The sequence below is a fragment of the Haliotis cracherodii genome, unplaced genomic scaffold (genome assembly GCF_022045235.1).
Source record: "Haliotis cracherodii isolate W230 unplaced genomic scaffold, xgHalCrac1.p SCAF_6, whole genome shotgun sequence".
NCBI classification, from domain to species: Eukaryota; Metazoa; Mollusca; class Gastropoda; order Lepetellida; family Haliotidae; genus Haliotis; species Haliotis cracherodii.
In genome coordinates this window covers 49,756,146-49,780,223 of record NW_027266319.1, presented here as the reverse complement: position 1 = coordinate 49,780,223, position 24,078 = coordinate 49,756,146, and the positions used below count along the sequence as shown (strand labels likewise).

The following is a 24,078-nucleotide window of genomic DNA, read 5'->3' as shown; positions in this document are numbered from 1 at the left end:
TGCAATTCAAGATGGGAATGTCAATAATGTTTCTGATACGAGGCATAACTTGAATGGCAACTAGGGTTAGAGAAGGCTACTTGTCCATTAGTTCAACACATTGAAATCCTGAGGGACTAGTTGTTTCATCCCCAAATCTAGTCATTTTACAGCAACCGCTATTCTGAAATGAGTGGTGGACTAGCTGGATATACTACTGTCAACCTGTATCAGAAACCTGTCTACAGCTCTTAAAGATGCCTGCCACTTGGGTACGCCCTTGGTCACCCAGTCAGCTGTTCAGGAGCAGTAACAGGTACATGTGTTGACATGGCAGGCAATCTGGCCAGCAGGGTCAACCAGAGAGGTCTATCTGGATAGGATGTGTTGAGTGATGTTCTCAACCCAGGGGAATGTCATTCAGATGCACTGCAAGGCTGGAAATACATGCTCTGTACACGAGACTAAAGATGTATGTTGCCAAATGGTATTTGGGGTCATGGAACTATAGAAAATTGACTTGCTAATTGTTAAACGATTTTGTGGCAGTGATTTATGAAAACGGATGAGTCTGTTTAAGGTTCATGTCGTGATTTATAGACGCAACATATTTTTTACAAGTATTAGATCAAAAGAAGCAACAATGAATTGAAATGGAAAGGGTTGTTTTTGAGAATTCCTAACCTAAAGAAGGAAGGAGGATTTTCGTTAATGCTAATTCAGGGTTTACCTTGATTTACAAAACTGTGGGTCCAGGGGACCCACGATAATTATCTCCAATGGTCCTTACAGGGAATATGAGGCTCCTGTAAAGTAGTGAGTGAGTGAGTGAGTGAGTTGGGTTGAACACCGCTTTTAAAATAGTCACCCAATCATATAGCATGATATTGTTTACTGTGGAACACTGTTCGGGGAAGTGATGATACAACAAATACTTGACTCTGTTATTATGTACAGACTCAAAGTACAACAGGGACCGTTTAGTAGCAGAACTTCCCTCCTGTCATAATACTCAAGAAACATATTTTCCAGCTAAAAGTAAAAGTTTGTTCTGAATCGTAGCAAAATCCGTTTTTGAAATGTGTCCAGGGCTTGCTCAAACGAGGCTGCTATTTTGGATGAAGATGTGTGTCGAACTCTCGGTAAGAAGAGTAGTTTTGATTGGTTGATGAGTTTGAGCTAATCAGCAACAGAAATTCTGTTGTTTGTTTGTGATATGGAAGATGAAGAGATCATGACGTCACTTTCTAAACGATGCTTTGTCGGGTAATGTTGGGTCCAGAGTATCTATATTGTCATGGGAATGAAATATTATAATACGTTGGATAACTAAGGCTGAACTGAATAACTTCAAGCACTGCCATTTTCCTCAAGGAAAAGAAGGCAGGAGAACAAACAGGAGATTCAGTTGTCATGGGATGAAATATGTGAATATTTGTTCTGATATTTAAGGCAATGAATTGTGTGAGATTGTGTTACACAGCCTGGGGTTCCTTGTTGACTTGCCTTGGTAGAAACCAGTCACCAATAATTCACCATTCTGTTAACTGGACATAAGTTCTGATTGTGTCCTGTTGTTGTATTGGTGTCCTGTTGTGGAAGCAAATACAGTACTGGTGAAGTGTAGTGCTGATAAGATGTTGGTGATGATGGTGTGTCAAACTGGATTTTGTAAGATGCGACTCACAGGAAGGGATAATCAGGCTTGCTGACTTAGTTAATGGTATCCCAATTGCGTGGATCGATGCTCATGATGTCAATTACTGGATTGTCTGGTCCAGACTTGATTATTTTACAGAAGCTCAACCAGATCACGGCCCAAGGAGCCCATTTTACACCCGCTGTCCAAAAGACACATGAAGTTTGTGGGTCCTGTGGTCCTTGAGGAATTCCTGTTTAGGGACCAACTAGTTCTTAGCCTGTTGTCCTCGAAACATATATATCAGAAAATGGCTTCTTCCTAAAATATTATAAGATAATTGATCACAAAAACACCCTGAAATTTTTCATTTCAGAGACCAAGCATTAGTCTGCCTTTTAGCATTAATCTGATGCAAAGCACCTCTTGATGTTCTGGATGGGTTTTGAACACTGGCCCTGTATCTGTATTGACTCCAGCAGTTTTTAACACTACCATGAGCCCAGCTTGATGGTGTAGACAATGACAGCACTTCAGATGATGGAGGATGATAAATCATTGTAGGTCAAAGACTCCTGACTCAATAATAAGGTCATATGTAATGTGTCGTGCATTACAGTTATTATGTATTCAGTTTGATAAGCAGATGTCAAGTCTGGTTCTCGTTTAGAGACTCGCTTCCAGGGTTGTCACAATACTCCTACCTCATACATAGATACATGGATATGTGTTTGTTTAATTCCGCACTCAGCAATATTCCAGCAATACGATGGTGGTCATAATTAATTGAGTCTGGACCTGACAGTCCAGAGGTTGATATCATGAGCATCAATCCTCACAATTGAGATACGATGACATGCATTAACCAATTCATCGATCCAATTAATCATACTTGGGATGTCACAATGACTACCTACCAATATGATACGTATTGCTGTACTTTGTTCACAATATGATATGTATCGCGATACTTAATTCTTAGCTAATCTGTGGAATGTGTATATTTCAATAGGCATAAAAACTATTAAAATTGGGGTGGTTGGGTAGCCTAGTGTTTAAAGTGTTCACTCGCCACGCTGATAACTGGGTTCGATTATCGACACGACATTTCTGGTGTCCCCCATCGTGATTTTTGCTGGATTATTGCTAAAAGCGCCGTAAAACCTCACTCACACGCTCGCTCGCTCGCTCGCTCACTCACTCACTCACTCACTCACTCACTCACTCTCTCTCTCTCTCTCTCTCTCTCTCTCTCTCTCTCTCTCTCTCTCTCTGAAAATGGCTGGAAACTTGCTGAATATTTGGTCTTATATTTGAAATATTTCAGTCAATGCTTTACATCAGATACAACTGGAGGGTCAGCACCAGTTGGAATAGGACTAGAAAAGGAATTTAAATCTTTATACATTGTACAATGTATATACAGCAAAAATTAATACAGGTAATGATAAAAATTTTGTAGGTAAGACCCACTTTGCCAACAAATTAAACTCAATTGTATCGTCTGAGAATATCATCGATGCACCTACGTATTGGTGAATTGTGACTTCCTACATGAAGCAGTGTTAATTTTGTGCCATTTGCGCTTGAAATTCACTATCTTCCTTGTCGTCTGATGGGCAGGGTCTTTCTGTCAGCAAGGTTTTGTTAATTTTGGCTTGATGCAAAAGTATAATGCAATAGATTTTAAAAGTTTGTTTAATTAAATAGGCCCGCCCGGATTATTGAGAGAAGGATCTGTATATACTGGCTGCTTGAGCTGAGAAGAGGATTAGCATGGAATGGAGGGGCATGTTTTAAGAAATATATGCTCTGGGTCTGCAAGAGAAACTATTGAAAACTTGAGACAAGTGATGAATAAGGAGTCATAACATGCCCTGAAACTGACTTTGTTGTGAACCGCTAACCTGTTTGTACGTTCACGGTCATTTTTGTGACCAACCATTAGATGAGGTTGAAAGATAACATTTCAACTGCTTATTATATTTTAAAACTTCATTATCTTTGGACCACAAATATACAATTCATTAGCTTCAATTAATGTTTATTACAGAGATACAGGGCATCAAACATATGGACTCATTTTCAGTTCCATTTTCATACATAGAACCTTTTAATCAATGGCTGCTGTTTTAGACATGATGTCTGCTAAATTGAAAGTAGACATTCATCACAGCACAATTGTATCCTAGCATCCATGAGGTCCAACTTCTCCTTGTGGGGCACATTTAATGAAGAACTAGATAAGCATTTATTGTTATCATAAATTTGACTTTTTGCATTAAGTTTATTGTTGATTTTGAGAAAGATATGTTCACAAACTCCAGAAATACACCAACCATCAATCCAATGTGATGTCAGTTTACATAAACTTCATTTCCACTGACAAAAGCATACGAAGTGAAATGCTCTTTGAAACTAAATTCCAGAGCAATGACATTAGGGAAGGAAACTATTATTTCACATCATGCCTGATAAAAAAACTGTGATTCAGGATGGTCAGTTATGTTGAGCAGAATGTCTGAAGTGAAGGTATGTAAATGGGATGTGAGAATGAGCCACACAACACTTGATGCTGAATATGGACTTGTTGTGTGATGGACTTGTTGACTGAGCAAACCTAAAATAGCAGACTCCCGAGTGTAAGAAACAATTTGAAATGAGTATTTTTACCGACAGGTTAGTTCTGTTTTGCCATCAATCAGGTTGTATTTAGTTTAAGTACATGCCGTAGATGGCCACTGATCACATAAGGATTAGGTTGCATGTGGTTAAAATGGTAGGTGATCCAATGGCTCTTGTCAAGTGCTCGACAGGGTTAGGTGCAATTAATTGGCACAGAACTGGATAAGGTATTTGATAGCAGCTGTGGTATGGCCTGATCAAACTACTTCAGCTATAACCTGGCTTGTTAGTCCTTAAAATCTCCCACATACCGAACACTTATGTCAGAACGGCAGATCGATGGCAACGTTTATGCCGATTCAGCAGTTGTTGTGTATAGGGCGGAAGATTCTGGTCCTGGTGGTGAGATGCTCCAGTTCTTGTAGCATGATGTTGCAATTACTATTAATCTCTGCGAACCTTCTGTACTGGTGTTATGTCATAGCAGCAGCCCTGATTTAATAAATATGGTTCGGTGAATACATTTGTCTCGGTTATTGTCAGTTGGCATGTGTTAACTGTCATCCTTGTCTGTGTCTTTTATCATATTGTCATGGAAACTAATAAACCTTGAAATACCTTGATACACAAATGGAGCTGCAGTATAGAAATATTACTTGAGAATAATCAGTTTTGATTATCTTCTGAAACAGATTCCATAGGGAGTAAAAGGCAAAGTAGCAGCGAAAATAATATGAATGGATCGCCTGAGAGGAAAGGAAGGGCTTTTCACTTTAACTTTCCTTCAAGTCCACCGCAGAAAAGTAAAGTTGATCTTGGGGAAAAAGTAGCCAAATACACTTGCTGGTGGGTTGAATTGTGTGAATGACTCATTCCAATTCAGAATCTCAAAGGGGATTATGCATATAGTATGTACAGGATATTGTTGATGGGTGCTTGGAGGATCTGTTATTTAGTGCAGTTTCAGGTGTGCAAGTAGGGACAAGGGGTATACAGGTTTATATTGTGAGAGTGTTATTATAACCAAGCCTGACAATGAATTGCAGCTTCCCTAATGAGGCAGTGAGAGAGGATGTTGGGTATTGTAGTATGCAGGAGACAGATAGCCCCAGGAGAGAGAGCACTGTGTGTTGATGCAGGTGTCTCCCTCCACACACACTTTCACCTTCTCATAGCATCGCACTGATGCAATGGGACTCCCACGTTCAGGTCAAATGTGGCTTCAGCTGCCCGTCAATTGACGCACTGTTTGATATTTTACCTTCTCCCCAAGACCAAATGGTTATTCCAGGTTTAGCGTCTGTAAAAACATGCAGGATGAGACTCGAGGTCGTTCATGCTTCCTGTGATCTTCATGCTGCATGTCCCAATTGCTTGACTAGGGCAGAGTGTATTCTAAAGCTGGGATTTAAAAAATAGACATTGGGTTTCTTCCTATACAGAATTACATAAACATAATAGTTTATCTAATTGAAAAAATCATTGGTTGCTGAATTTTGATGGGAAACTAATGCTGTAATGCTTTGTCCAAGACGAATATTTGACGAGGTTTGATCTTGGAGGCTCAGTTGAAAAACTGTTCCAGCCATGATGTTCAAAAATCGTTGTGTTGACTGTCCGTTTAATCTTCGTCATCTCTGGTTATTGTATAAGCAACAATGCATTAGACACCCAGTCTACATCAAGTAACTTGACCATCAACTGATGTCTACAGCTGGCTGTTCCAGCTTGGCAAAAACATGTCTGTCCCTGAAGAACATCAGACCTGTCCAGTCAATGAGTTTGTTTTGACAGGTGGGGGAAAACAACTGAACCTGTGACCCTGTCTGTCTGTATGTCTGTCTCTCTGTCTGACAGAAAAAACAGGATCTCTGACATCGACTGCCCTTTGGGTCAACAGTCCACCAGAACACAGCCACCTGAGATCCATTGTTGAGTTTAACAAGCAGGCAAATTGAAGTCCTATGTTTGGAATTCTACTTTTTTTCAGGTTCATGAATGAGTCAGGGTTATTTTCTGTGTTCTTGTTGCTGGTTCATGTTGACCATCTCTGTGGAGTATTGGATAGAGTGTCTGCCTTAAGCAGAAGGTCAGAGGTTCGTTCCCCTGGCCTTGCCATACCAAAAGACCTTAAAGGATAGTTCTTGTTGTTACCCAAGCTGGTGCTCAGCATTAAGAAGATAAAACAAGGACTGGTAGTCTGTTGAATGTGTCTGAGTGGGGTATCAGTGTTAAAACTGGTATAGGCAGCCACGCACACATGTGCATGTGCACGCTACATATGAATGAAATAACGTTGAACACTAGGTTGAACCCCATTTCGTCTCACCTAGTTAAGATGTTAAGACTTCAAGGGTTAAGGTGTTGAGGGGGACAGGGCACCCTAGACTACTAGTTGCTGTAATTAGCTTTGCAGAATCTGCATGTCAGAATCCTATGGTCTTGGGTTGAATCCCAGATTGAGTGATTCTTGGCTTGTCAGCCAGCTGTGGTGGTGACTATACCATTAAACCACAATCACTGCCTCCCCCATTACTTCCAGTAGAGTCCAGGTAAACATGGCAAAGCTGTTACAGACATGTATATCACTGTTTGGGTTATTCACAAGCTGAATCACATTCACCAGATTCTAAAACTTGTCTTGACTATTACCAGCAAGGCCAGTGTGTTGATACCAGTCCAGACAAGACTTGTGTTATCTGCCCCAGCTCTATCACCTAATTAACAAGCCCAGTGGAATGTCCCATTAATCACCACATCCCTACAACATGGGGGCATGTCTATTTGATTTGTTGCTGTCGTCACGCACACAGTCACTGCACACTACGTTTTGTTTCAGCAGATCTGTATGGATTGATCCCATTGATTAAGTAATCAGTATTTTTGGGGAGGTCGATCTGTTGATTCATCAACATGTCTATGATTACATAACATTTAGAATCCTAGCTGGATACAGATTAGGGCTGTTACAATGGCAAGTTGAGGTGGGTCAAGGGATTCTGTCCTTGTGTCGTGTGATGTCCTTGTGTCCAGATGCCCATGTTGTGTGATATCCATGGGTCTAGTTGTCCCTGTTGTGTTATCCATGAAGCATAGTGTGATAACATGTCATATGATATCTGTGAGTCGTGTGATATCCAAGTGTTATCCTATGATATCAATTTGATATCCATGGCATCTCAAAGGAACTGGTATGTTTTGTCTGTGTCAACACTATACTCCCACCGAAGAGGAAATATTGATTTTCAATGAAGTGGCCTACTATTGTAAACGTATGACAGTTGTCAAGCCTCTGTCAGGGACTATCAGGTTCAAACTCAAATCACTGGATAAATTATTGAATTTGGGATAGATCATGGAGATTTCAGATTACAGACATAACTCAAATTCGATGTCCATTTGTTAAGATTTAACCTCTCCACAGGTAGCAGCAGGTTTGATGATCAGCTAAATTGGACATGTCGTTGATAGGACTCCCAGGGTTGTCATATGCTGTGATGACCACCAGCAGAGCCTCTCAGCCGCCACGCATTGACGACAGCAACACACCTTATGGCCGACCCGATCGGGATTAGCGGATCAGGATTAGCTGTCTTGCTTTGGGATTAGGATGTGTGGTAGCTGTTGATGAGATAACGCGACATGTAGTTGCTATAAGTGTTGTTTCTGCCATCTTGCTGGGATGTCCTGGTGGGTGCTCCTGTAGAGCAGATACAGGTTTCTGTCTGGGATGCCTCCTAGTGGATTAACAGCTGCCACATTGTGGTTGTGGACACCTTAGGAGAATGTTGAGGACCATTTTTGTGAGTGTCATTGTCTTTTTTGCTTATGAATTATATATATTTTTATGATGAGCTTAATTTTGTAATCAGTGATTTTGTTCATTTAGTCACTGTGAATATATATATATATATATATACCTCTGAGACCAAACACAATGCTGACTACTTCCATATATATATATTTTTATATATTCAGTGGTTTTTTTAATGTCACTATGAAAGTTTTATTTAAAAGATCTCTAATCCAAGTGTCTCTTTGTTGGTGTATCTATGGCTCTGTCTATAGTTGCCGTAGCTTTTAACATAAATAATGTATAAGATAAAACTATAGTTTTCAGGCAGTGTTGGAATCTTGTCTGAAATAACTATCTAGAGATGTAAAATTATGAACTGAAATAAATGCGAAAATGACCTGAAATGTGGGTTTTATGTCAATCACTTCATGAGGACATCTTTAAAATTCAGAAAACTAAGACTGTTAACTGATTTATTGCTGGTTATGTGATAAGTACGAGAACTATTTCACTTGGTTTCTTCATCACTGTCTATAGATGCTGATTCGGCATATTCTTCCCATGGCTTAGAAATTATGAACCATCTTTCAATATTCTTCACAGATCTATAAAACACACTGGTACTGATCTGGTATGTCTTGCACATTGAAACATTGGTCTACTGATTTAGCTATACTGATGGCTGCAAAATATATTACTGTTGATTTACACTTCTGGATGGCTGTGAAGACCAACTGTTAAACCATTCTGACACTGTAGGAACCGGTCCTAATTATTTACATTTCCCTGCTGTCTTCAGCTTCCTGCAAGCTGGTGACTAGATGAGTGATATACATTCGAGTTTTACTCCCACACCAAGCTGACAATCTGTGATATAAGTCCAATACTGTTTAATGCTCACTCACTCACTCACTCACTCACTCACTCACTGTGGGAGTGTATTGGTCCAGTTAAGACCATTTCAAGACATTTAAATAATATAAACTACTTCATGCAGGTTAAAATGATTAGTTGCTCTCAGACCAGTTACAACCTGCAGTGTCTCCCATTATGTAATCAATCCATTGCAGTATCGAACCTGCCTTTATGTGTGTTATTTCCTGGTTTGTGTAGGGATCAGATGAATATTTCAAGGGTTATATCTGTCAATAAAGCCTTGATGAGTGTTTATCTGTCAGATGTGGGCTGAGTGTTGTTGCTGATAGTGATATGCCAGTTATAAGCAATAAACGAGTGTCGTGACATAGTCTGGTATGTTATTTCAGGGTGGGATTTTCATTGCTACCACTGGTAATGCTTTCTAGATGGTATTTAATACACAAACAGCAGTCATAACATCTCTAGCTGTGATGAACAAGTCAGTCATGGTGCCATTACAAGTTGACATTTATCTTGAAAAACAACTCTCTGCACTGTCCAAATCAACTGATAGTATTATTGTCAGGGATAGAAATAAGCACTAGCCCTCTAGCCAGGACCAGTGTTGTTAATGTTAAAGGTACGCCTTGAGCTAGCAGAATTTCAAACACTTTGGGGTGTGTGTGTTATCACTGTTCAGGCGAGTAGACTTTCTTGGTAAATTTCTATCCCTGATTGTTAAGAGATGGAAGATGCAATTTTTATTGTAAAAGCAGCTTATCAGTCTTCAGAAATTATCACCAGTTGCTAACACTGATGTCGCTGATGAGATGTTTCAGCAAATTCACGCCTGCAATTCTTGAATATTATGACAGTCTTTAGAAACACATCAATGGCAGTGTCACTGCTATGTACTACCAATCGTTTTGGGTAATGGTCAAAATGACATTTGATGAGGTTTCCATGACATCTCGTCATTCCAATTGTAGCCACAGCTTCGTGCTTTCCGTGCTTTCTGTATGGTCACTTCTGGCAATAACATGCAACGTTGGACAATGGGAATTTCATCTTTATATCTCGACTCCATTAGGCCGGTCCCTCGTGGCTCGCTGGCCATTATGGGCCGATCATTTCCTTGATTGATATCCCAGAAGATGAACTATAGTCTGATGTGCAGAGGGGGGACCAAGGGGGACCGGGGGCGGTATCGGTACCAGGTCACTATTTACACACAGTATGGATCTCTGCTTCCCAGGCAACATGCCTGCAACATGCTCCCATCTCATTTATGGCTTCAAAGTATTAGAAATGGTCAAACACGAAATGGACTGGTGATGGCGGACATATTTGAAGATGGAGATGTTGTTGAAAGGTCCAACTGAAGGTATTTGATCAGATTGATTTGGTTCGTATGGATTCTTTGAGGTCAAGGTCAGGGTGACAACTACAGTTATCAATGTAGATGGTGTTTGTGAATATCTCTTAAATATTGTAATCAGTAAATATCGGATATAGGGCATGTGTTGTTGAACATTATTTGAACATTATTTTGACTGCCTCAGTAGTCAAGTGGTGGAGTGTCTGCTCAGAGAGTGGAAGGTTGGGGGTTCGATCCCTGGCTGCGTCATACCAAAGGACGTTAAAAGATGGTACTTGTTGTTACCCTGCCTGACACTCTGCATTAGGGGGCTAAAATAAGGACTGGTCGGCTCGGAGTCGGTATACTGGGTCCGAGTGGGGTATTCATATCAAACTGCTGCATGGTATGTCAGTGGGCTGGCACTATAAACTCGGCATTAGTTCGGACTGCAACAAGCAGACGCACGCAAACACACAGACACTCACATACACACATGCACGCACGCACGCACACACACACGAACGCACACACACACACACACCTTGAACATCATGTTAGAAGGTATAGTCTTGGAATAGAATTTGATATTATTTGAATTGCAGTTAGAATGTTTGATAACAATGTCTTAAAAATTAACCTTGACAGTACACAGTCTTTTTCTCCATTAATGTAAGGAAATAGTTAATCTACTTGGTTGCATCTATGTACATATATGTGTGAGTTCCTGTGTGTCCCAGGTGTCTTGAATCTTCCTAAATTGAGGCTCGTTCTAAATATACCAACAGGTGATGATAATGATCTATTATATGTAGCCAAGGAAATCTGTTTTCCTTCAGTTAACGGGGTTAGAATTAATTGGGGTTTTCACAAGACTGAAAAACGTACCTACTTACAGAGTTGCCATCTACCTCATGGTAAAAGTGGTAGTCGACAAGGAAATGTCACGGGTCCTTGAGTGTTACTAGTCTTGGACAAGCGGACTTGTATTTAGTTTGAACACTGGCTGAGCTTTAAAAATATGTTTTAATACACATGTTATATTCTAAGAAACATGAATATTGTCTGATTCTGACTAGTAAACTTTGCTCCGGCAGGCATTATGAAGATCCAAACCCAGAATTAGTTTTGCTATCGGGACATTCTTGATGTGACAGTCTGACTGATGATGACACGTGAATAGTTTGTCATACCTGGGACAGGTATCAAAATACCTGCAACACCTGTAACGGGCTTTGTTCAGGTGCTCATCAAAATGCAAATATTCAGTATTATGTAATAAGTTATGTCATTGAGAAATACACAGGTACTACAGAGGTATGTGTGTTTTTTTCTCAGAGATGTTTTGATGTAGATTTTAGGGGAGAAGAGATATGTTTATCAAACTATGTATAACATTCATGATGAACTGTTAACAGAGCCTTTACAGCCAGTTGCTTATAAGATAAGTGCTGATCTGTATATCAGGAGAGAATCACTGACACAACATGGAGTGGTTCACAATGGAGTGGTTCACAGTTTATCTACACTCAATGCTTAACAACAAGAAAAATATATCCTGACTTTGGCGTCATTTCCCTAGCATGAACTGTGTTAGGCAGCAACTCAAACATTTTATATCAGCCAACATTTTCTTTTCTTTAGTTTGATGTTGGGGGACTTGGGTTACCAGGTGTCAGGTTTCCCACTGTTCAAGGGCTTATTGTCTGAATTCATAATTTGCAGCTGTAATCCTCATAGATTTTCTCCCGGAATGAAATGAATGTATTTAGGTAAAACAAGCTGGCATGCAAGAAAGACAGTGCCAGTTTAAGATTCTTCCATGGTGTGATGGTGTTGTTCCACATATGTAACAGCTAGCTATACATTGATAACTATTATGTATTGGTTTCATGATTTGTGTTGAGTCGGTCGACAGAAATATTGCTTGTTGTTAGAGGCGACTAAATTGGATCAGGTGATGAGGTTCAGTGGCATCACTTGACGGGTAATGAAGTGATGAAACGAGGTCATGTATAACTCGCGGAAGTAAAGTGAGCCCAACTCCGTGCATGAACTTAGTGCAGGCCCTGTCAGTGCCTGATATGGAGACAATGATGGCCACAAGGCTGTTGCACATGTTGCACGAGAAATACGGAACCTAAACACTAACTGGTTTCCCTCTTCCTGGAACCAGACAGTGTCTTGATAGTGAGTGACTGAACTGCAAAGTGGAGGTTTATTTCAACAGGTGATGAGGAATGTAGTGTATACAACTGGTGAAGTATTTACGATGTGGGTTTGGTGACAGAAGTAGCTCATAATTCACCAATGACTTGTCTGGCTAGGACTGCACTGTATTACTGGTATACTCCAATGTCTTTCAAATGATACATGTGGCAATACTGTTTCCGTGTTCCGAATATTGGGTAAAAAATATAAAATATACGATTACTTTCTTGTATCTGTTAAGTTTAAATCTTCTCAGAAATTCATCCACAAAGATGTTTCCTTTCAAAATAGATTAACAAAACAGGGGTAATGTTGTCTCCCCTACAAAATTGCAGTAGCTGACCAAGCTGATTAATATTTCCTTGAGTATGTAGAAAATGGGTCTGCATGTACAATCGGTGTCAGTCACTAAAGGACACTTCAGCTCCCAATATAGTGCAGTACACATCGCAATACAGATGCAAATATTTTTGCAATACAATTATTTGGGCCGATACGCTGCTCTATGTTTGGCTCAGAATTGATTATTTACAAGCCATTGTGATATAGCAGGAACATTGCTGACTGCGGCATTAACGAACATTCACTCTCTCACTGACATCCATCAAGCACTGCTTGCCTGCTCTTGTCTGCCATCTCTGTGAAAGTGCACTTGCTACATAGGCCTGAACTTGGCTATTTCAAGTGATAACAAATTGTGGTTAAATGTTGAAACATTACAAAGTCCTCTATAACCATAACATTGACTTAAGTACACCATTGTTTACTTTGGCACTTATATGTACCATCAGCAAATATTGCCTCAACAAGAGCATAACATCGGCAATGGAATTTATTCCTATCTAGATGGACCAGATGGGGGCATAAATAGATGCACGGGATGAAGAATGCTTGTACTTATTTGTCTGGTTAGAGGGTGTCGTTCATCTCGGGGGTTCTTGGTGGTTGGAGAGGGTGCTTGTAGGGCATTGAGTGTGTAGGTATATAGGTATAGAAGGACATTATTTGTAGGTTAATGTACCAGAGGATTTTATTGAATAGCTGAAATGAGGGTTGCAATGGAGATTACCATGTACTGAAATGTAATGTAATTACGGGATTATTCATTATGTTTTTTAAATGGGACCAATCATTTACTGTTTACAAGACCAGACTTCCGTTCCACAAAACAATGTTAGCGCTACGACTGTCGTAAGTCTATGTTAAGATATGGGATTTACGATCACCCTAGCGCAAAAATCCCTTTGTGAAGGGGGCCCAGGCCTGTATTACATACCTACATCTGTTAGAGGGTGTGAGTGTTATATGTTGAAGATGGGAGGAAATTCTGCGGAATGGGATCGAAGTGGTTTGTAATGGTAAATGTATTGCGAGTAAATGGATTGAGGGTAAATGAATTGTGGGTAAATGGATTGTGGGTAAAATGGATTGAGGGTAAAATGGATTGAGGGTAAAATGGATTGTGGATTAACGGATTATGGGTAAATGAATTGTGGGTAAAATGGATTGAGGGTAAATGGATTGTGGGGTAAATGTGTTTTTTTTGGGGGGGGGGTAAATGGATTGTGGGTTGAGTCAAAGGTTTACTGCCAGGTTGTACAGGACACTAAGCATTGCTTCCTGTACACATAAAATTCGGTATTGGACGCAAATAATGCACACTGTCAGTTGGACATAAGAGATTATGGCAGTTTGTTGGTCATGCAGGTGACAGCAGTCAACCAGGAACTCCCAGTTCATGGAGAAACTGTTGGTTACAGTCCCAGAACCACAGACAGACTTACCCATGAACGCTGCCTGAAACAGACATGGTTTAATGAATGTGCTCCTCTGCAGGGGATACAATTATGCATGATTCACTTCGCATGTCAGCCTAGTTGTGGAGTGGGTTTTTTTCTAATAAGGGATTATTAATTTTGGTTTGGCGTCTCTTGTATCAACTCTTAAAGTGGGATTCTCATTTTTGAAGTAATTTCAAATAATCATTTGATGTGTCTTGAAATAACGCACATGTACATCCATACAAGCTCTCGCTTTTGAAATACAAGAATTCTGACACTTGTTTTGTCAAATCAGTATGACAGACATGTGAGTGTAATATTATGAGTCTTTATAGATTGCTGAAAATTGAAAACAGTTGTACTGTAGGCATATAACACTGTAACATGAACAGTGTTTGAAATTGAGGGGAGTCCTGGGCATTGTTGGAAAAAAAGCACCTGCCCGTAGGCCCGTGGAAGGTAGATCTCGTGTCAGGCCCACAGTTTCCAAGTTGTGGGTCCTTTTGGGCTGCAGTAAATTATGTGTCATTTATTTGTCACAATAAGCTGCAGGTTTTTAAATGAGGGCCTGAAGGGTTTAGTCAGGGCCTGCAGCTTTTGAAATCTGTGGGTACTGATGGCAGCCTGGTAGTTTTGTATATCTTGAACACTGGTTGTGGGAGTTTGGGGGGACTTTTCTGGTATTTCAACTAGGGACCCCTAAATCCTTAACAGTATAGTTGTGACAAGAACTCCTTCACCTTCATGCTTAATTTCAAACATTGATGCAGGTCAGTAGGGTATTGCGAATATATGTTGGGAATAATTCAATTATGTTACCAGGAATAAAGGAAGTCGGCCTTATATCCGCTGGGTCAAGTAGGAACAGACACAATAGGTCCTTGTGTTTATTGTGTAGATGAAGATGTGTGTTGGACAGTAGTGATTACATCCGCCTGTGTCCACACAAAGAGGTGCCCTTCACTTTAAGCTAGTGCCATGCATTGTCATCATCACTCTTTTCCTGGTGCTTTGCTTGAAAGGTCATGACGCATGACATGGGCTGGTCATATATTTGTCAGATTGATGATGTGACATTGTAATTGTCAAAGTAGGGCGTTCAATGAATATATGTCACATGGCGTCTCATTAATGGCAATATGACAGTTGTTATGTGGTTAAACAAGACAACAGAAACATGGGAGTGGATGACTGGTTTGTTTAATCTTTATTTGACATTATTCTGACTTTTTCAATATGCTTACAACATTTTAACGGGCTATCGCTGTGAGGAGCTTGATAGTCGTCATAAAAAGGTTGTCAGAGGCAAGTTGTTGCAGAAAGATACTATTTTGCATCTTCATATCGATTAGGAACACATTAATATACTTATTTATATTTGCCCCAATATTTTGCTACATTTACAAATGTATCGCAATACGTATTGCTGAAGATTTGCACCACAACATACTAGTGTCCCGATAATACGGCACACCCTTAGTAACAAGAAGATTGGACCCGTGAAGATCCGGGGTAGAATAGGTCTTCAGCAACCCATGCTTGCCGTAACAGGTGACTATGCTTGTCGTAAAAGGCAACTAACAGGATTGGGTGGTCAGGCTCGCTGACTTGGTTCATGCAAGTCGTCGATCCCAATTGCATGGATCGATGTTTATGATGTCAATCACTGGATTGTCTGGGCCAGACTCAATTATTTACAGACTGCTGTCATAGAGCTGGAATATTGCTCAGTGCGGCGTAAAACAACAAACCAACCAACCAACCAACAAGAAGATTGCTCAATGTATCACCACTGGCTTACCCTACGTCTCCATCGGTAACAGTTAGGAGAGTCTCAGTGAATGTATAGGGCGCTGGACTTCCTGGCAAATATTCAAGACTTAATGGTATGGACAGCAAACATTTTGCCTCTGTGGTAACTGAACCTGTGTCTCAAGCTTCACAAGCAAACACTGCAACCACTATGCTAACAATGTTTCAGAATTTGGGTATAGACGCAGACATGCATTACAGTTAACTTGATATGTTGATAAACACAAATAAATAATTTATTAAGTGTCTCATAAGAAATAGTGATGGGGCTCTGGTTACACTTTATTTCATAACAGGGAATTTGTAGGGAGGCCTTTGTTAAAAAGGAACAACACTGCTATTTTGTGAAAGTGCTGTAATAGTAAAGTCTGCGGTGTTTGGTATATATTTTCATGTTGGTGCTGTATTTTGACACAAACAACAAGTGTACTAAATTGTATCAAGTTAGGGTCGGTTGGGTAATTAAAACATCATATTTTTTGGCTAGTTTGGTCAAGACAGTAATATTGATCCACATTTCATGATTTTTTTTTGGAAACAGAAATGATGTAGAATTTTGTGGTAGGCGACTGTTTATTTTTTTAGATACACTAGCTCCCATTATGGCACAGCATGGACGTGAAGAAACATGCAGGACTCGTAATGTGAGAGAGTGCTGTGTTTAGGCAGCGTGGTCGGCAGTGTGTAGATAGAACACAAATGGACCAACTGACTGGATGCCCCCCAGGGGGGAGTCTGGACCACTCATCACCCAATGCTCATCTTCAGCTCACAAGTGTTTATGTTTCAAACATCCAACAGCCTCTAGACTTGTGTTGAAGCCAACTAGGACAGGATCAACAGTCTAACACTGGATTTGGAGATTTGTCAGCTCTGTGCACTGCCTGTTTAAATTTGAAGAGTCTAGAGCTACAGAGAGGCAGTGTTATTGGTCCCTGTGTACCGAAATGGGGGACTAGATAGTGCAGGATGTCGCTGGGATAGGTGAGCTGTGAGTAGTTGGGTCCTGTCATTGGATGTGATTTAGGGTAGGTGGTAGTCTGTGTCAATTTGTTTTGATTCAGAGTCTAAATATGTCTTTAACATCATTTTCTTTAGATTTTAGTGGGAATTAATAGGATATTATCAGCCCGGCTTTACGAGAGTCCAGAGTGACTAGATGGTGTTGGCTTAGAGTGACTAGGTGGAGTAGGCTTAGAGCGACTGGAGGGAGTAGGATCACAGTGACTAAATGGTGTAGGCTCAGAGTGATTAGATGGAATCGGTTCAGAGTGACTAGATGGTGTAGGCTCAGAGCGACTAGATGGTGTAGGCTCAGCGACTAGATGATGTACGTAGGCTCAGAGCAACTAGATGGAGTAGGCTCAGAATGACTAGATGCTGTAGCCTCAGAGTGACTAGATGAAGCAGGCTCAGAGTGACTAGATGGTGAAGGCTTCGAGTGACTAGATGGTGAAGGCTTCGAGTGACTAGATGGAGTAGGCTCAGAGTGACTAGATGCAGTAGGCTCAAAATGAGTAGATGGAGTATGCTCAGAGTGACTAGATGGAGTATGCTCAGAGTGACTAGATGGAGTAGGTTCAGTGACTAGATGCAGTAGGCTCAGAATGACTAGATGGAATAGGCTCAGAGTGACTAGATGGAGTAGGCTCAGAGTGACTAGATGGAGTATGCTCAGAGTGACTAGATGGAGTAGGTTCAGTGACTAGATGCAGTAGGCTCAGAATGACTAGATGGAATAGGCTCAGAGTGACTAGATGGAGTATGCTCAGAGTGACTAGATGGAATAGGCTCAGAGTGACTAGATGGAGTATGCTCAGAGTGACTAGATGGAGTAGGCTCAGAATGACTAGATGGTGTAGGCTCAGAGAGACTAGATGGAATAGGCTCAGAGTGACTAGATGGAGTAGGCTCAGAGTGACTAGATGCAGTAGGCTCAGAGTGACTAGATGGAGTAGGCTCAGAGTGACTAGATGGAATAGGCTCAGAGTGACTAGATGGAGTATGCTCAGAGTGACTAGATGGAGTAGGCTCAGAGTGACTAGATGCAGTAGGCTCAGAGTGACTAGATGGAGTAGGCTCAGAGTGACTAGATGGAATAGGCTCAGAGTGACTAGATGGAGTAGGCTCAGAGTGACTAGATGCAGTAGGCTCAAAATGAGTAGATGGAGTATGCTCAGAGTGACTAGATGGAGTATGCTCAGAGTGACTAGATAGAGTAGGTTCAGTGACTAGATGCAGTAGGCTCAGAGTGACTAGATGGAGTAGGCTCAGAGTGACTAGATGGAGTAGGTTCAGTGACTAGATGCAGTAGGCTCAGAGTGACTAGATGGAGTAGGCTCAGAATGACTAGATGGAGTATGCTCAGAGTGACTAGATGGAGTAGGTTCAGTGACTAGATGGAGTAGGTTCAGTGACTAGATGCAGTAGGCTCAGAATGACTAGATGGAATAGGCTCAGAGTGACTAGATGGAGTATGCTCAGAGTGACTAGATGGAATAGGCTCAGAGTGACTAGATGGAGTATGCTCAGAGTGACTAGATGGAGTAGGTTCAGTGACTAGATGCAGTAGGCTCAGAATGACTAGATGGAATAGGCTCAGAGTGACTAGATGGAGTATGCTCAGAGTGACTAGATGGAATAGGCTCAGAGTGACTAGATGGAGTATGCTCAGAGTGACTAGATGGAGTAGGCTCAGCGACTAGATGGTGTAGGCTCAGAGAGACTAGATGGAATAGGCTCAGAGTGACTAGATGGAGTAGGCTCAGAGTGACTAGATGCAGTAGGCTAAGAGTGACTAGATGGAGTAGGCTCAGAGTGACTAGATGGAATAGGCTCAGAGTGACTAGATGGAGTATGCTCAGAGTGACTAGATGGAGTAGGCTCAGAGTGACTAGATGCAGTAGGCTCAGAGTGACTAGATGGAGTAGGCTCAGAGTGACTAGATGGAATAGGCTCAGAGTGACTAGATGGAGTAGGCTCAGAGTGACTAGATGCAGTAGGCTCAAAATGAGTAGATGGAGTATGCTCAGAGTGACTAGATGGAGTATGCTCAGAGTGACTAGATAGAGTAGGTTCAGTGACTAGATGCAGTAGGCTCAGAGTGACTAGATGCAGTAGGCTCAGAGTGACTAGATGGAGTAGGTTCAGTGACTAGATGCAGTAGGCTCAGAGTGACTAGATGGAGTAGGCTCAGAATGACTAGATGGAGTATGCTCAGAGTGACTAGATGGAGTAGGTTCAGTGACTAGATGGAGTAGGCTCAGAATGACTAGATGGAATATGCTCAGAGTGACTAGATGGAGTAGGTTCAGTGACTAGATGGAGTATGCTCAGAGTGACTAGATGGAGTAGGCTCAGAGTGACTAGATGCAGTAGGCTCAAAATGAGTAGATGGAGTATGCTCAGAGTGACTAGATGGAATAGGCTCAGTGACTAGATGCAGTAGGCTCAGAATGACTAGATGGAATAGGCTCAGAGTGACTAGATGCAGTAGGCTCAGAGTGACTAGATGGAATAGGCTCAGTGACTAGATGCAGTAGGCTCAGAATGACTAGATGGAATAGGCTCAGAGTGACTAGATGGAGTAGGCTTAGAGTGACTAGATGGAATAGGCTCAGTGACTAGATGCAGTAGGCTCAGAATGACTAGATGGAATAGGCTCAGAGTGACTAGATGCAGTAGGCTCAGAGTGACTAGATGGTGCAGAGTGTCATTGGGAACAGTGGGCCGGGGTATGCAGGTTGGATGTGATTGTGCTATATATGATGGGTTACAGACAAAAGACTCTCCTGCAAGGAAAGGGTTACACAGTTAAAGTCTGTTCGTCTGTTCGTCTATACAATAACCAATGAAGTCTTCAAGACATCCAGGGTTTGGCGGCATGCAGATTGGCACTAGCCCACAATGGCCAAAGTTAGTCTAGTGTAGGGGCGGTTGGGTAGCCTAGTGGCTAAAGCGTTCGCTCGTCATGCCAAAGACCCAGGTTAGATTCCTGACATGGGTACAATGTTTGAAGCCCATTTCTGGTGTCCCCAAACCGTGATATTGCTGGAATATTGCTAAAAGTGGCATAAAACCATACTTACTCACTCACTAGTCTAGAGTAAAACATGTTGAAAGTATCCTGAGGGCTCATGAACATGTAACTGACCAGTCATGTCTGATGTCAGTATTCGGGTTATTAAATGTTTTGGGTGAAGTTACATCCCTGGTTTCACTGTACTTGGGGTAGAAGGAATGGGTATTGGTGTGTGGGGGAAAGGTGCAAGGTGATGTGAGGCATATCCATAGAGACAGCGTTATGGGAGTCCATCATATCACATCCTGCAGAAAACAACAGCAGACGAAGGTGTGATATCATATCTTTTTGAGGAAGATGACAGATAAGGGAAGTTACAATCTTGATTTTTTTAGACTGCAAGTGGAGAGGCAGGTTTCAGGGCCAAACATGGTTGAACGTGTGAAAGTACCTCGTCTGCTTCCCTGTACACTGAGGTGACAATTTCCGATTGTGTGCTAGGGATACACGTCGCCAGAGACTGTTGTAGTGGGGGTATATACTGGAATACATGTGTCCGTCACTGTGCAGAAACATGGCTGGGAACCTTCTGTGTGGGCATGGGGTTAGTATGTGTTTTGTGATTACCCATAAAATATCCACCACCAAGTGTTGATTACAGTCATAACATAATACCTTCATAGGAAAGTAAACACTGCATCTGCTTGGTACGGTAGCGATAGAAACCGACAGTTTTAGCCCAAAGTAGACACAGTTTCTGGATGACAACTTCTTTACTTTACTGTAATGGGAACGTTTCGGTATAGATCCTTATACTAGTCCTTACAATGACAACATCAGCCCTCCAAGTAACGACCATTTTGGTTGCCAAATGCGACTTACAACTATGATCGGTAGACCTAAGTTTTTCTACTCCTCGCCCAGTGGCTACCTAATAGTAACCATAACTGGCTACAATATCTTTGGGCTTCTAAAAACTCAGGATTGGCTACTAAAATATTCATGTTAGGAGCAGCTTGGCTCCCTAACGAAAAAACAAACTTAAAGGGCTGAACTAAATAATATAGCAAACCCCTAAAAAGGGCATATTTCTACTAGACTAGGAAACATGAACTTTTGGGCAGTTTGACAAGGACTACAGGACTAGTGACAATTTCCAACGCTGATTTTTGTTAAACTGGATATATCTATGTATTTTTTACAGGGGACTCTCAGTGATACATTTTAGGGGTCCAAGGCAGGAATATAGGCTCCCAGGCTGGCATTCTGTGGCACACTTCACTTGATTTCCCTGTATTGATGTCATATTATTGTACATGTTCAGAAGCCCTTGGTCAGTTATTGATTGGGATTCTGGTGTTAGATTGAAGTATGACTAAGTCATCCACTGACACCCTGAAATTTGAGTTTATTTCCCTGCCGCATTAATCTCACCGGCCCACCCACCCCTGTAATATTTACCAGTCACTTATATGTAATCTGAGCTAAGTTTAATGATTCGAACAACCTTACCCTTTTGCACACACAGTTTAAATGATTTGCATCTGTGCTTGATTTGCTGTTGTTGAGAATATTTTGTGTTGGATAAGATCCTGCATTGTCTTACCTTTGTGGTTTTAATGACTGTCTGTCTGATATCGATTTCCCCTTGCTGGACTATTAATGTGTGTGTCCTGATAGACAGTTGACCATGTTGACAGTGATTTGCTATCTGCTATTTATAATGAATTTATCAATACGGAAACAAACCTCTTGGTATTTAACATGTTTTCTCACTTTATGCGAATCAAATTACTTGTCTACAGACTGAAATATACCCAACTGAATGTATTTTAAGTCTTTAAGACAACTGTATATGAAGAAATTTTAAATACAGCCCTGGACACAAGCAAAAACACACGTCTCCGTATCAGCTGTGGTGAGGGACAGCACAAAGGCCAGTCTACCCAGATATCTAGGCCTCCGCCGTGCATGTATTGATATGAACCACAGTCCTGAATGTGCAGAGCACTGAACCATGTGATCCGACGAGTGTGTCGTGTGTCGAAAATACTTCAAGTATATAGATGAACGTCATACCCATGTTTACCTGGGTAGTGTCTGGGTCATTGTGTAGGCGGCACCATCCCATGCGGGACCTTTCATCAAGTGGATTTAATTGTTACGGATACCTTGTTGACTGAGCTGTGATAAAACAATTTCTTGATGATTCGGAAGAGTTATTCCATGCTAGATGTTAGCGCTTTGCGAATTCGGGTCAGTGGGCTACTGCCTCAGGTATGTATGTTGTTCATCTTGTCTCACCATATCTCTCATATCGGGAATGTATACATGGCGGAAGGACAAGGGTTTGTTTGAGGGACGAGGGTCGTTGATGGGATGGTGCTGACCGATGGGATTAATGTAAGTGTTGATGTGCCTGAGTTGTGTGTGTATTGTTTATTGCTTACAAATACACTTGGTGACTCAATTGAGTTGACAGGATTGTCATATCGTTTATCTTTGTCTGTTGTAGATAGGGTTGGTAATATAGGCAGAGATAGACCTGTGTTATTTTGTCAGGAATGCCACTGGGCTTTCACAAAAATGTTTCAGTGGTCCTTTGGAATTTGAGTCTTCCGAACTCGGTGAAGGTCATTTCACTTTGATCTAAATAATAAGCAGTTGTAGTTCAGAAAGTTTGCCCTTCATTTTTGTGGCGATTGATAATACCCTTTTCAATTTCATAATTCCCAGGCTTATTTTATGCATCATGCTATGCATTAACATGTTGGTGTGTTCATATTTTTGTTGAAAGTAAATATATAACTGGCTTCTTATTATTTAAATATCATGTCAAAAACATCATGTTGTTGAAAACTATGAATTCTTTGTACTGAAGGTTAATTTAACAATCTCATTGCCACTCTAATACAAGGAATTCAAACCCTGGAAGGTTTCATAGAAGGAAGGATCTTTTGATGGTAGAGCTGAATTGATGTGGTGTCAGTGTCTGGTCTGGTCGTGTTGATGTAATGCAAGCCTTGACTGGATGCACTACCTGCTACATCAAGGATTCTCGTGGGTTTTATGAAGGTGGTAAATGTCTGACACCTGCATCACTATGGGCATTCCTCCCACATTAAGCTGACATGCCGTGATATAACAGGAATACTGCTCAAAATGGCTTGAAACCCAACTCACTCACTCAGTCTCTTTCTCAAATACTGTCGCAGCTGTACTTTCAACCCAGTGATTGTCTAGCTCAGATTTACAGAACTGTTAAAGCTGTCCTATCATTTACTATGGCATTAAACATGCATTGATTCACACATAAACTCCAAGTGTTAACTGCGCTTTAACAATGCAGCTACATTACAATGCTACTGCCTGTTTACCCAGGTAATCAGTGTTTGTGGAGCTGCAAGTGTCTTTATTAGTCATCAATGATCCCAGATTGCAGGTTACATGCATGGCACAATACCCACTTGCCCATCACTATGGGTTGTAATTTCAATTCAATTGATTTACTAATAAGCTCTCTTTCTGCTGTGTTACCATTTCCCAGCATTATTCTTACATTAATGGAATAACGAGTCCTTTTCAATAATGAGAACAAGTCATAACAAAGGATGTTGGCAATATGATTGATTTTTGTTCTGTAAGGAGCTGTGTACACATCAGTTTTGCAGTGATCAATGGATCAACTTCAAGAACAAGAATAATATTTCATCCGGAGGGTTATGTAATGTGGCTATCAATAACGAGGTGGAAGAAGCAGGTTTGGTGGGGTATTCCAGACACTTCACAGATGGTGACAATTTTGTCTACAAGGACTTCTGATATTCTGGTGTTTTAGAATCAAGCGAAAGCATTAATTTGGAAAGTTTTCAGGGCGGTGTATTATTTGATGCATGTTTGTTGGGTGTGTTTGTATGTGTAGTTCCATGAACATGTGAATTTTTTCGGTATTTGCTCTCAATGGCTTTTCTCTGTGAGTCTTGTTTAACATGGGTGTCT

The 24,078-nt window shown here is 41.0% G+C and overlaps 1 protein-coding gene across 10 annotated transcripts in view; it reads left to right on the top strand.

Annotated features, from left to right (window-relative positions):
- The window catches only part of LOC139446707 (FERM domain-containing protein 4A-like), a 222,782-nt gene that overhangs the window by 53,677 nt on the left and 145,027 nt on the right, over positions 1-24,078 (top strand). The window contains exon 1 of one of the 10 annotated variants that reach the window (XM_071227996.1): positions 10,229-10,281. The exons of 6 other annotated variants lie outside the window; for them this stretch is intronic. Coding sequence is in view for 3 of the 4 variants with exons in the window: in XM_071227991.1 (XP_071084092.1) it covers positions 22,285-22,356 (72 nt within the window). In the remaining variant the exon portion in view is untranslated. Of the gene's footprint in view, positions 1-10,228; positions 10,282-20,639; positions 20,684-22,201; positions 22,357-22,401; positions 22,483-24,078 lie in introns of those variants that run through there. 3 more of the 10 variants (XM_071227993.1, XM_071227991.1, XM_071227994.1) reach the window with 3 other exon arrangements.